The sequence below is a fragment of the Mus musculus genome, chromosome 11, assembly GCF_000001635.26.
Source record: "Mus musculus strain C57BL/6J chromosome 11, GRCm38.p6 C57BL/6J".
NCBI classification, from domain to species: Eukaryota; Metazoa; Chordata; class Mammalia; order Rodentia; family Muridae; genus Mus; species Mus musculus.
In genome coordinates, this window is record NC_000077.6 from 23,288,582 (window position 1) to 23,302,683 (window position 14,102).

The 14,102-nt window shown below is 41.2% G+C and overlaps 1 protein-coding gene across 5 annotated transcripts in view; it reads left to right on the forward strand.

Annotated features, from left to right (window-relative positions):
- Xpo1 (exportin 1) overlaps positions 1–9,016 on the forward strand; it is a 41,689-nt gene extending 32,673 nt beyond the window's left edge. For 3 of the 5 annotated variants that reach the window (XM_006514430.3, XM_017314209.2, XM_017314208.2), the window contains 6 exons: positions 1,177–1,371; positions 2,882–3,050; positions 5,191–5,325; positions 5,408–5,567; positions 6,015–6,111; positions 7,380–8,432. In XM_006514430.3, coding sequence (XP_006514493.1) covers positions 1,177–1,371; positions 2,882–3,050; positions 5,191–5,325; positions 5,408–5,567; positions 6,015–6,111; positions 7,380–7,526 — 903 coding nt within the window. In that variant the 3' untranslated portion in view covers positions 7,527–8,432. Of the gene's footprint in view, positions 1–1,176; positions 1,372–2,881; positions 3,051–5,190; positions 5,326–5,407; positions 5,568–6,014; positions 6,112–7,379 lie in introns of all 5 variants that reach the window. The other 2 variants (NM_134014.3, NM_001035226.1) reach the window with 1 other exon arrangement.
- Positions 9,017–14,102: the final 5,086 nt, after the last annotated feature.

The window sequence follows — 14,102 nt, forward strand, 5'->3', positions numbered from 1 at the left end:
AGCAAAACAAAACAAAAAAACCCATTGAAGATTTTATGCTGAGAATGGCAAAGTGAAACATCAGTGCAGGACAATGTAGTATGAGGCAGGTGAATGGTAGTGACTGGTTGCAGTTCTGGAGTGTGTGTTACTGCACTAATAGTATGTATAGGCGACCACAGGAGAGCTACTGCTGTCGCTCACAGTTTGAGCACCTTTAAAATGCAGGAAGTTCTTGAGCCTGCTTGTGCTTAGGGAAGTTACCATAAACACTTTTTTTTTTAAAAGATTTATTTATTGTTATATGTAAGTACACTGTAGCTGTCTTCAGACACACCAGAGGAGGGCATCAGGTCCCATTACAGATGGTTGTGAGCCACCATGTGGTTGCTGGGATTTTAACTCAGGCCCTCTGGAAGAGCAGTCAGTGCTCTTAACCGCTGAGCCATCTCACCAGCCCGAGCTATTACTTTTTATCTTCAGCTCGAACTCTGATAAAATTCTTCTTCTTCTTTTTTTTTTTTTTAACGTATTCATGTATGTTTAGATTGTGTAGGTACAGAGAACCACTCACTGTATCCAGCTTTCTTCCTGAATCAGCTTCTTCACAGCAGTGGCCACAGAATACTGAAGTCTTCTTGGATTTATTTATCCCACTGTTAATTGAAGTCTGGTCTTATAGTATTTTGGATATAGCCAATTCAGGACTTATTTCTTTATTTAGATATTTTCTTTATATACATTTCAAATGCTATCCCAAAAGTCCCCCAGACCCTCTCCCCCACCCACTCCCCTATCCACCCACTCCCACTTCTTGGCCCTGGCGTTCCCCTGTACTGAGGCAGATAAAGTTTACAATACCAAGGGACCTCTTTTCCCAATGATGGCCAACTCAGAAGATGGGAAGATCTCAATTTAGGACTCTTAACTACTGAATATGTATGAAGGTGGTATTTTGGTACACACCTGTCATCATAGCCCTGGGAATTGTAGCAGGATGAATGCCATGAGTTTGAGTCCAACCTTGTTATGTAATGAGACTCACAGATACATTTTAAACTAACTAGTATCTATGGCCATTGTTAATGTTGACCTTACCGGTTCCTGTTGCTAAAATATTTTAGCATCATATCTCATCAGATAATCTGAATTATCTTAGAGACTGGAGTGACCTATATTACTTTACCCCCCAAACAGGTAGCTGAAAACTTTGTTCCTCCTTTGTTGGATGCAGTTCTTATTGATTACCAGAGAAATGTACCAGCTGCTAGAGAACCAGAAGTGCTTAGTACTATGGCCATTATTGTCAACAAATTAGGTGGACATATAACAGCTGAAATACCTCAAATATTCGATGCAGTTTTTGAGTGCACATTGAATATGATAAATAAGGTAGGTGATCTGTGTTTTTATTATATAATGGAAGATTCTGTAGTATGTTCTTCACTCCTAAATATATAAATGACAATTATTTTTTAGAGTTTCGAAGTCCTAGAATTAAGTATTATATTTATAGTAATTTATAGTAATTGTCATCTTAACAGAATCTTGACACCACCACCACCCCAAAAAAGAAAAAAAGGACAAAAAGACTGGTCACGGACACACTTAGACCTAAGACTGCTCAAAGGGCAGAGGTGCATGCATAGAACTATGATCTCTAATTTCTGGGTAGCCATGTCTGGCCTGGAACTCACGCTGTAGATCCAGCTGGATTAGAACTCAGATCTGCCTGCCTCTGGGATTAAGGGTGTGCTCTACAAATTTCCAGGCTAGAATTTGTATTTTAAAAATTGAACTAATCAGCCTGGCGTGGTGGCATACGCCTTTAATCCCAGCACTCGCTAGGCAGAGGTAGGCGGATTTCTGAGTTCAAGGCAGCCTGGTCTACAAAGTGAGTTCCAGGACAGCCAGGGCTATAAAGACAAACCCTGTCTCAAAAAAAAAACGAAAAAGAAATAATCACAAACTAGCAAACACAGCTAGGTTTCTGGTCTATATATGACATACACATATAACAGCTTGGTCAACAAAAGAAAGGGGTGGGGATTAAATCTGGACTGAACCTCGGTATGGGATAACTTTTAAAATTTAGGGGATAGCAGATAGTCTACTGTTTTTGTTTTTGTTTTTTTGGTTTCAATATGTAGCAGGATAAAATTGGGTGGTAGCATTTAAAAGTTCCTCCTGGGCTGATCTCAGTTCAGTTCTGAGCATGGTGGCTCATAACCATCTGTATTGGGGTCTGATGCTCAGAGTACTCACATAAATGAAATACATAAATCCTCTGTTTGTTTTTTTGAGACAGGGTTTCTCTGTATAGCTCAGGCTGTCCTGGAACTCACTCTGTAGACTAGGCTGCCCTTGCACTCAGAAATCAGCCTGTCTCTGCCTCCCAAGTACTGGAATTAAAGGCGTGTGCCACCACTGCTAGGCACATAAATCTTTTTTAAAAAAAAGTTTTCCAGATGGGTTGTGATGTAAACACACACCCAGACCTTTGGTGAGTAGATTTGAGACAAGAGCATTTTCTTGCCAACCATAAACTGGCCTCAGACTTCAGCAGGCTTTCTGAGAGTAGGTGTTTCATGACAAGCATGGCTGTGTTTGCTGATTTGTGAATATTTCCAGAGCATGGTACTTAAATCTTTAAAATATAAATTCTAGCCTGGAGGTGGTGGATTTCTCTTGAGTTCTAAACCAGTTGGGTCTACAAAGCATAGTGACAGGACAGCCATGGCTATCCAGAGAAATCCTGCCTTTGAAAACCAATGATAACAAGAAATGATAACAAATCCTAAAATTTGGGCTTTCCTTTGGGGGAAACTTTGAAGGTAGATGCAAATAGAAACTTTTCCTCTTTTAAGGCATTGAAATGTTTCAGTGTTCTTTCTTATTTTAGGATTTTGAAGAGTATCCAGAACACAGAACAAACTTTTTCTTATTACTTCAAGCTGTCAATTCTCACTGTTTCCCAGCATTCCTAGCTATTCCACCTGCACAGTTCAAGCTGGTTTTGGATTCTATTATTTGGGCTTTTAAACATACTATGAGGAATGTTGCAGATACAGGTAAATACATTTAAGTTATTTGATAAAGCAGAAATAGACACTTAAGTCTCAGTAACTGTTTAATTTTGGGGGGGAGGAGGCATGAGCATCTAGTTTTCAGGGATTTCTAAAATACTGAGTCAATTCAGCAGTGAAAATTGATTACTTTTAAATGGAGCCATTCTAGCATCTGGTAGGGACATGTTTCATCATCCTTCATAGAGCTCATGAGTTTTGTATATGCTCTTTGTCCATTAGCTCTTAGTATCTATCTTAAAAACCAGTGTGGTGTTAGAACTTTTTTTTGTTGTTCTTTTGGTTGGTTGGTTGTTTTTGTTTGTTTGTTTGTTTTTTGTTTTTTTGATTTCCTGTATAGCCCGGGCTGTCCTAGAACTCAGATTTGCCTCCCAAATGGTGGAATTAAATGTGTGTGTCACTACACCCAGTGTTGATTTGGCGATTTGTTTTTCATCAATTCTCTAGCCCCTATCTCATCTCTGCCTGTGCGTGGAGGTGTGTGTCATGGCTTGCATGTGCAAGACTAAGTATGCTTGCTTGCTGCTGTTCCTGGGAACCTGGGTTTGATTTCTTACTGGTTCCAATGTGTCTGTTATACTCTTCTGACCTCCACAGGCACAATGTACACAGTATGTGTGTGTGTGTGTGTGTGTGTGTGTGTGTGTGTGTGTGTACACAGACAGAGTATAAGCATCCATACACATAAACTTGAGGGCAGGATTTACTCTTTACTGACCTATGCTCCACTGTAAGAGAGACAACTTTCTTTTCTGGGCATTTTGGCTTGCTTTCTCTGGGACCCTGTAGGAATTCCCATGTGTAGGAATCCTGCTGTCTGGATACCCATGGGTAATTGCATGGCTCGTAGGCTGCCCCTATGAAAGGGTTATTCAACACCTTTAGGATCAGGACTGAAAGGTTGAGAACCAGTGTTTATGATTGTTTAGCTTTTATGAATGTCTTTACTCCATATTCTTGCCTGGAGCCTGTGGAAGCCAGAAGTGGGTGGTGGATGCCATTGAACCAAGGTTGTGGATATAGTTGTGAGCCATGAAGTACATTGGTGCTAGGAATCAATTCTTTGCAGCAGCAAAAAGCATTGTAAGCTGCTGAGCCACCTCTCCAGCTCCAATTTATTTTTTGACACAGGGTCTCATGTATTCCAGGCTAGTCTTCCAACTTAATGATCATTCTGTCTCTACTTTCTAAATTCTGGACATGTTGGCTTTGTACAACTGAGTTATATCTTAGACCTTTGTTATTGTGTGTTTAAGTATTTTGCCTGCATATCTGTCAGTGCACCACTCATAGGCCTGGTGCCCACAGAAAATGTGTGTGAGCCACCTTCCCTTCAGAAGAACGGCAGTGCCCTTAACCACTGATACAACTCTAGTGATACTCTGGCTTCTTGTTGGGGCATACAATTCTCTCACCTGTACTGTTACGTTTATCTTTATTTCTAGGTAATAAATGGTTTAAAATGTTTGTTTAAAATAGCCAAAACAAACACCAGATTTGGTTATTTATGCTCTTAATCCTAGTCCTGGAGAAGTTCAAGTGAAATAATGTTTCCCACTTAAGGCTAACCTAATTTACAGGGCAACACTCTGTCTGAGTAAATAAAACACGCATGTCTTTGCTTAGTTCTCATATCTGACTATGTGTTATGATGCTTGTGGCATATTTTGGAGTCTGTGAGCTCCATTGTTAATTTAAAGTTAATACACAGATTCAAGAAAAATGGGAGTGGTGTGGCTCACTAGGCATGGTGGCCCATGCCTTTAGTATGAGCACTGCAGGGCAGAGTTTGAGATTGAGGCCATCCTGGTCTTACACACTCAGTTCAGACACACACACTCAAACAAAACAAACAACACACCCACTCAAAAAAGAGAGTATGAAGAGAAAAGAAAACAAGATTTTTTTTGTTGTTTGGTTTTTTGTTTGTGGTTTTTTGTTTGTTTGTTTGTTTGTTTTCGAGACAGGGTTTCTCTGTATAGCCCTGGCTGTCCTGGAACTCACTCTGTAGACCAGGCTGGCCTCGAACTCAGAAATCTGCCTGCCTCTGCCTCCCAAGTGTTAGATGTATATATGTTTTTATGTACACCAATAGTTTGTAATGAATTTTTATTGTTAACTTTAGGCTTACAGATACTTTTTACACTTTTACAAAATGTTGCACAAGAGGAAGCTGCCGCACAGAGTTTTTATCAAACTTATTTTTGTGATATTCTTCAGCATATTTTCTCTGTTGTAACAGACACTTCACATACTGCAGGTAAGAGCTGAAAATCACTAAATCACTTAAGTGTTCTGTTTGTTTCCTTTTTATTTTTTAATAAGTCTCCTCTGTTCAACAGGTCTAACAATGCATGCATCAATTCTTGCATATATGTTTAATTTGGTTGAAGAAGGAAAAATAAGTACACCACTAAATCCTGGAAATCCAGTTAACAACCAAATGTTTATTCAAGACTATGTGGCTAATCTCCTTAAATCTGCATTCCCTCATCTACAAGAGTAAGTTACTGTATTACTATTACTATAGGGGTGTTTATGTACATGTAAGTCTAGGGCCAGAGGCATTCGTCCTGTTTCAGGCAGTTGGGAGCCTACTGATTTGGGTGCTGGTGTTTGAATTTGGATTCTTAGGAAGAGTGTATGAGCTTATACCTACTGAGACATCTCTCCAGTACATTTTTTATATTTAGTTTAGATGTAGATACTTGTGGGTGTATGCACATCTGTCCATGTGGACAGGTCAGAGGGCAAGATGACAGTTCTCTGCTCTGCTTTCCCGTAATGGACCCTAGATCACCAGGCTTTAGAGGCTGAGCCATCTGCTTCTGCGTCTTCTTTTTTTTTTTTTTTTTGAGAGATGTTCTGGGGAGAAATTGTTTTAAATTGTTTTAAAACAGTACTTTAGATGTTTGGTTTTTAAAGATTAATTTTTGTTTTGATTTGCAGTGCTCAAGTAAAGCTCTTTGTAACAGGACTTTTCAGCTTAAATCAGGATATTCCTGCTTTCAAAGAACACCTAAGGGATTTCTTAGTTCAAATAAAGGTACATATTTCTTTGTTTTGAATGTGTTTATGTGTCTACACACCTGTGTTTAGTGAAGGTCATCAGGAATGCTGCCTGTGTTGTTTTGAGAGCAGGACTCTAAAGCTCACCCATTTAAGACTAAATACCCAGCAAGGTCCTGGGGTGCTCTTGTCTGTCAAGTGTTTTTTTTAAACAGGCAAGCATTCTATTGGCCTCCATCCCAACCCTTACCCTTACTCCCTTTCACTCCCCCCTTTTCTTGTTTCTAGACAGTTTCTCTGTGTAGCCCTGGCTGTGCTGAAGCTCAATCTTTTGACTAGACTAGCCTTGGACTCTAAGTAATCTGCCTCTCAAGTGCTGGGATCACAGACAGCCACTGCACCTAACCCAGATCTCATACATTCTAATAGGTCTAATAAGCACGTTGATGCCCCTTTGAAGATTCTTATAATAACAATTTAATGCTATTGATGTTAAGGCAGTGTCCATTCAGATTTTGGTGCATTTTTTGCGTTTTGTTGTTGGCCATTTCTCCAGTCTTGTCTTGTTTCTGAGACAGCTTCTTAGCGTGTTGCTTGGTTCTTTGGTTTGCTTAGTGCAAACTTGTGAGTTTAAACAATCCACCAACAGCAATCTCCTGAGTGCTGTGATGTACACCACTCGATTATTATCTAACTCAGATAATTCTTGAAAAGAAGTGCTGTGTTGTTCCTGGTGAACAAGCCCAGAGCTTTGTGGTTTGTACACAAACATTCAAGACAGTTTGCTGAGAAATGATGTCAGAAGATCATGTATTATAAGTCATTTGAGTTCTGAATGCAAGAACTCTGAGAATGCTTTGAAGACCATGGCACAATGTAATTGAGCTACAATTTCCATGATCATGTCCCATGTTAAGAGTATTTAATATGGGGTAACATTGCATTATTTATTAAGACTCACCCTAGGCAGGGCGTGATGGCATACACCCTTAATCCCAGCTCTTGGCTGGCAGAGACAGGCAGATTTCTGAGGACACCTAGGGCAATACAAAGAAACCCTATCTCAGGGGGGAAAAAGATGATAACCCATGAATCCAAAGTTAGCCTGGAGTAAACAGTAGTAGTATCTAAGACTCCCACTAAAAAGTTTTTAGTTTAGCTTATAATTCTACTAATCCATTTCAATTAAAGTGAAAGTGACAAATTCTATTTCTGCTGCTAATGGCAAAATGCCAAATGTCTTCCCTTGAGTCCTAGAGGCAACTGTTGTATTATATTTGACATTTCAATTGTCTGTGTTCACAGGAGTTTGCAGGTGAAGATACATCGGATCTATTTTTGGAAGAAAGAGAAACAGCCCTTCGACAGGCTCAGGAGGAGAAACATAAACTTCAAATGTCTGTACCTGGGATTCTTAATCCACACGAAATTCCAGAAGAAATGTGTGATTAAAATCTGAAGTCATGCTAGGCTTTTTTCTCTCTGCAACATTTGTTCCTGGAAGAAAAGAGCAGATGGATTATTTGTCGACCAAAATGATGCCAATTTGTAAATTAAAATGTCACCTAGTGGCCCTTTTTCTTATGTGTTTTTTGTATAAGAAATTTTCTGTGAAATATTCTTTCATTGTTTAAGCTTTTGTTTTGGTCATCTTTATTCAGTTTGCATGAAGTTGAAAATTACGGCATTTTTAAGATAACTTTTACTTCATGCCCATTTTGAGGCAATGCTGTGGGAGGCAGTAAATTTGATTTGAAAATAGACTTGTAAATTCTAATACAAAATTATAAATTTTTTCTTGTAAACAATACAAATTTTAATTAGGGAGCATTTTTTTCTAGCCTGTATCTTGGCCTAGAAGAAACGTAATGAGTAAAGCAATTGCGTCAAGGGGGTTCTAGAGCTGCATTGTCCGGAGTTGGCACCTCCTGAGCTGAATTGTCTGTCTCTAGACTACGTGTATTAAAGTCTGTGTGTCAAGTTTGCAGCAAGATCATGTGCATATCATCCCATTGTAAAGCAACTTCAAAAATATGGGAACAGTTAGTTATTTTTACACAGTTCTTTTTGTTTGTGTGTGTGTGTGTGTGCTGTCGCTTGTCGACAACAGCTTTTTGTTTTCCTCAATGAGGAGTGTTGCTCATTTGTGAGCCTTCATTAACTCAAAGTGAAATGGTTAAAAATATTTATCCTGTTAGAATAGGCTGCATCTTTTTAACAACTCATTAAAACAACAACAACAACAACGAAAACAAAACTCTGGCTTTTGAGATGACTTATACTAATTTACATTGTTTACCAAGCTGTAGTGCTTTAAGAACACTACTTAAAAGGCAAAATAAACTTGGTTTACATTTATTTTCCCTTCACTGACTTAAAATTATTCCTACTTAATGAAGGTGATTTTAAGGATTGTAATACTTTATATGAAGTTTCGTACTTGTCTTGTTAAAAGGACTCCTACCTGGGAGTGGTGCCTCATGCTTTTAGCTCAGCACTACAGTCAGAGACTGGATCTCTTGAGTTGGAGGTTACCTTAGTCTACCTAGTGACTTCCAGTACAGTTAGGGCTACTCTGTCTCCAAAACAAGGGTTCTAAGATAGTTGGTAGGTTTTAACAGTCAGAGCTTTGTGCCAAAGTCTTATAATCCCATCAGAGTCTGGTGGATCTCGAGTTTTGTTTTACTTTTGGTTTTTTGAGGGAGTTTCTCTGTGTAGCCCTGGCTGTCCTGGAAGTTGCTATGTAGACCAGGCTGGCCTCGAACTCAGAAACTGGCTTATCTCTGGATTAAAGGCAGGCATCACCTCTGCCCAGCAGGATCTCAAGTTTTCTAAGAGATTGGTACACATGGTAAATTTTAGGACAGCCAGGGATATGTAGGGAGGTCTTGTCTCAAAAAACTAACAAAAAAAAGATAACAGCCTTGATCTTGATAACAGCTTGAGTCACTGTGGGGTTTAGGGAACATCTTTTTGTGCAGCTCTAGTTAGTGGCTGTGTAAGTAGATTAGCTTTGGAAGGAGTACAGGCATACTCTTCATCCTCGCAACTGGCACCTGAGGCTGTAGGCTTAGAGTTTTCAAGGGTACCTTGGTCACTTGAGTCCCAATGGAAATAAGTGTTAGCCAAACAGTGGCCCTAGAAAGAAAGATGTTTATAGTGGTGCGTGTAACTAGTTAATGTGTTGTCTTAGAGTCTCTGCTTGACAACAAAACTGTTAGGCTAATATGACCAGGATGGCAAGAAAAAAAAGGCTCACTTATATTTGAATTGAGATGTGGAGTTAGTGTGTACAGTGTGACAAGGGGTTGTAGTTATGGTTGTAAGCCTGCATCAAGGAGACAGCCTAGCTAATTTGGTAGAGGTTATCTTCTTGGGGGTTGTGGGGGGTAGGTAGTCCACTTACTCAGCATATCAGGTATTCAAGGATTCAAAGATCAGGTAGGCCAGGGAAAGCAAGAAAGACCCTGAATTCCCTTGCCAGTCTTGGAAAAGAGAGCTGGAACTGTGCTTAATGATGGATATCATTTGAGTAAATTTTAGAATACAATAAAATGTCTAAGCACACTTAATAAAGTGCTTAAATTACAGTGTACATCAACCAGTGCAAATTCCTCTGAAATTGGTGTGTGTGTATGTAGAATTTGACAAAGTTGCTTCTTTCCAAAGAAGTTCTGGGCATTGAATTCTGGTTGTCCAGCTTGCTTGCAAGCACCTTTACCCGCTAAACCATCTTGTTGGCCTTTTGCCTCTTGACTTGAATTTTTGAGTACACAAAATAATGCAAGAGTAGGGTTTGGCTTACAAAGGTGGTGGTTCAGTGCTTGGAGTGTTTGCTGGAGCTGGGAAGGTGGCTCTGGTTAAGAGCACTTGCAGTTGAAGAGGCCCTGGGTTCAGTTCCCAGTTCCACTTAAGTCTATAACTTTTTACAGATACCTAAATATGTGAGTCAAAACATAAAATTTAAAAGTAGTAAAATAAACTGGGCAGTGGTGACTCATGCACAGCACTCGGGAGGCAGAGGCAAGTGGATTTCTGAGTTCAAGGCCAGCCTGGTCTACAAAGCGAGTTCCAGGACAGCCAGGGATACACGGAGAAACCCTGTCTGGGGAAGGGGGGGGGGGACATAAATAGTAAAATAGAGCTGGCACACCTCTAATCTCAGCATTTGAGAGCCACAGCCAGTTAGGTGTGTGAGATTGTGGCCCTTCTTGTCTACAGAGTAAATTCCAGAGTTTTATAAACCCTTCGGTGTTTTTGAGACAGGGTTTCTTTGGCCCCGACTGTCCTGGAACTCACAAGACCAGGCTGGTCTTGAACTCAGAAACCGGCTTGCCTCTGCCTCCCAAGTGCTTTGATCCTCCCAGGATCAAAGACTTGCACCACCATTCCTGGCTACAAAACCTGTCTTGAACAAGAAAAGGGTTGGGGTTGGGGGCTTGATAGATTTTGTGATTGCCCCTTCAAAAGGTGTTTGCTACCAAGATTTAAGTTTTGCTGTGATAATACTAGTAGTTATCTGGTTAGGTAAATTTTGGTGGTTAGCCAGAAATGTGCCCTGTAAGTCACCACATACATGCACAGACACTAAGTGTTGCAGAAATTATAGTAACAAACCTCATTGTAATACATAGAAAATTGAACCTATGTCCTTATGCTGGGACTTTAATGGGTTGGAATTTGGCTGTTTTCCTTAGTATTGAAAATTCAGGAAAATGGTGTTAACTGAATTTAACATTTAGGGTCTGTTAGTTGTTGTCATTGTAACCAGATACCTAGAGTCCCACCATAATTGCCTAGTGGGTATGATAGTATGCAGGATATGTGAGGTGAGAGAGAAGGACATATAAATCATAGGCAACAGGTTCAGAAATTGAACAGTGGGTGAACTAGGAAATCATGGGCATGGTGGCACATACCTATCATACCAGCACAGGGTGAAATGTACGAGGGTCCTTAGAGTCAGCCTTTAACGTGGTGTACTCATGTATAAAATAAATATTTTTTAGAGATTTATTTATATTTATGAGTACACTCTTCAGACACACTAGAAGAGGCCATCAGATACCATTAAAGATGGTTGTTAACTACCATGTGGTTTCTGAGAATTGAACTCAGGACCTTTGGAAGAGCAGTCGATGCTTTTAACCGCCAAGCCATCTCTTGTGCCCATAAGATTTGCCTAGTCTGCACAGAGCTCTCTACTCCATCTTTGAACTGCTAGAGCTTGGGAAGGGGCTGGTACTCTGGAACCATAGCTGCAGGATCTCCATGACTGGGCAACAAATAAGATATTTGAGAGAAGTCTCTGGAGGGTCCAGTATTGATAGTGTAGTGGAAATCAGAGGCTCCAAACCAGACCAATGATTCATTGCAATGAACATTTGCAAGAAAGCCTGGTTGGGCCAAAGGCTATACTGTGTGACACAGTGAAACTTCCAGTATCAGTTCAATGAATGACTGTGATGGAGAGGCAGGAAAGACAGAAGAGTGGAACTGGACCCAGGACAGCCATGAGGGGGTTGAGAAAAGGCTGCAGTTAATAGAGGAACAGGTCCCCAGTAGGGTCTGCAGGACATGGTGCCACAGTTTGGAGCTCGCTCAAACACAAACCTCCCACATGATGCACATCCACATGATCACCCAGACTTTGGTCAGCTTGACTGGATTGGGCCTCCTTGAAAGACCACCAAGGCCATGCATGCTCTGGTACGTGGCTAGATTTTTGGCAGAGGACCATGTTAGTCCAAGAGCTGTACTGCTACCAGAGACCAGGTGGAGGTCCTTGGCATATGCTGCTGCTGGAGGCCAAGTGGATCTTCGGGGTCATGATGTTGACAGAAATTGAGCCTAGGATCCGTGCTCTCGCTGTGAATGACATAGAAGCTACACTTACAGTGTTATTAATAACTGCAGACCCACAGTTGAGAAAGAACAAAAGGTTTCTGCAACAACTCTTTCATCCACCCTAGGCTACTCCCTCAAAGACTTGATAGAAAGCCATCAAGAACTTAAAATTGTGACAGCATTATGAGGTGTAGCCCTCCACAGTTGATGGTTTCCGGTGGGGGTGCAGGTGGAGATCGGGGTCTGCCCATTAAGAGTTTGACCATGCGCTGGGCAGTGGTGGCACACACCTTTAATCCCAGCACTTGGGAGGCAGAGGCAGGTGGATTTCTAAGTTCGAGGCCAGCCTGGTCTACAGAGTGCGTTCTAGGACAACCAGGGCTATACAGAGAAACCCTGTCTCGAAAAACAAACAACAAAACAAAAAACGAGTTTGACCATGCTCAAGCAAACAAGTGTATGGATAACACAAACTGGGCTTTTTTAAAAATTAAAAATAGTTTAAAAAATGTAGTACACCAGACTTGGACTATGGGCTGTCCTTTAGCAGTCCCTTATCTATATCTGGGAGTGGGGCCTGCCCTAGCATGTTGTCTCCTACCAGGGTTCACATGAAAGAAAAAATTACCTCTGCTAATAGCTCCTCAGCTAAAGTGTGTTCACTTGCTCTTCTGTTCTGACTTTGGCTGGCTGGAAATGTCACAATCCTTGGGACCTCACATGCACAACTGCCCGGTATGTCTGGAAATCAGTCTTGATGTTATCCTTCTGGCTCTTAGAATCTTTCTGTCCCCTCTTCCATAAAGACCCCTGAGCACCAGCGTAAGGAGTGTGTGTGATATGTACTTACCAGTTAGGGTGGAGCAGCTCACAGTCTCTCTCTCTCTCTCTTTTTTTTCTTCCGAGACAGGGTTTCTCTGTGTAGCCCTGGCTGTCCTGGAACTCACTCTGTAGACCAGGCTGGTCTCGAACTCAGAACTCCACCTGCCTCTGCCTCCCAAGTGCTGGGATTAAAGGCATGCGCCATCACTGCCTGGCCAAGACAGTCTCTCTTGTTCTCTTCACATTTAGTAATTGAGCCTCTGTGTTAGTTGCCATCTACTGCAAGGAAACTTCTCTGATGAGGGTTGAAATGCTCTGATCGATGTGTATAGCTTTAAGTCATTAAGGCATTGTCTTAATATTACGTCTATTTAGTAGAATAATAGTATTGTGTTTTTACCACACGTTCTTGGCCCTTTAACAGTGCGAGGTATGCGTTCCATCTCATGAAACAGGCCTCACATCAGAAGGTGGTTTATGTCATAAGACATACTTGGTCAGGCTAGTTGTAGTTTGCAGGGTTCACAGCTGGGTGAAATTTGAAGATGACCTTTTTTTGTTTTTGTTTTTTTGAGCCAGGGTTTCTCTGTATAACCCTGGCTGTCCTGGAACTCACTCTGTATACCAGGCTGGCCTCAAACTCAGAAATCCACCTGCCTCTGCCTCCAGAGTGCTGGGTTAAAGGTGTGTGCCACCACTGTCCAGCTGACCCTTTTCTTCTTTCAATGTTCACAACACTTTCCAGGACCATGAGAGTAGAGATGCAGCTCCCAAGTGAGTTCTAGCTTGATGTTTTCCATGTTCTTTTTCTTTTATTGTTGATTCTTGAGACAGGGTTTCTGTGTTGGGTTGCCAGTCCTAGAATTATCTCTGTAGACCAGGCTGGTCTTGAACTTACAGAGATCCACCTGCCTCTGTCCCTGCCTCAGGTGCTGGAATTAAAGGTATATATCGCCAATGTGGACTTTTCCATGACTCCAGTATGTGGTATCTTCACAAATAGAAATAAGTTCTGGAGCGTGGCTAAGAGTACTGGCAATAGCCTATGGTGCTTTTAGGGACTTCTGTGACTCCACAGTTTTCATTTGCTAGCATGTGGTGTCTGGTGGGGTATCCCTTCCCCCATTATAGGAAAATTATGTGTGTGTGTGCAAGTGCTCCCAGAGATCAGAGGTGTTATATTACTTTAGAGCTTGAGTTACAGGTGGTTGTGAGATGCCAGTAGTGGGTGCTGGGAATTGAACTTGGGTCTTTTGGAAGAGCAGCTCTTAAGAGCTCAGCCATGGGGCTGGTGAGATGGCTCAGTAGGTAAGAGCACCCGACTGCTTTTCTGATGGTGGCATTCTGAAGGTCCGGAGT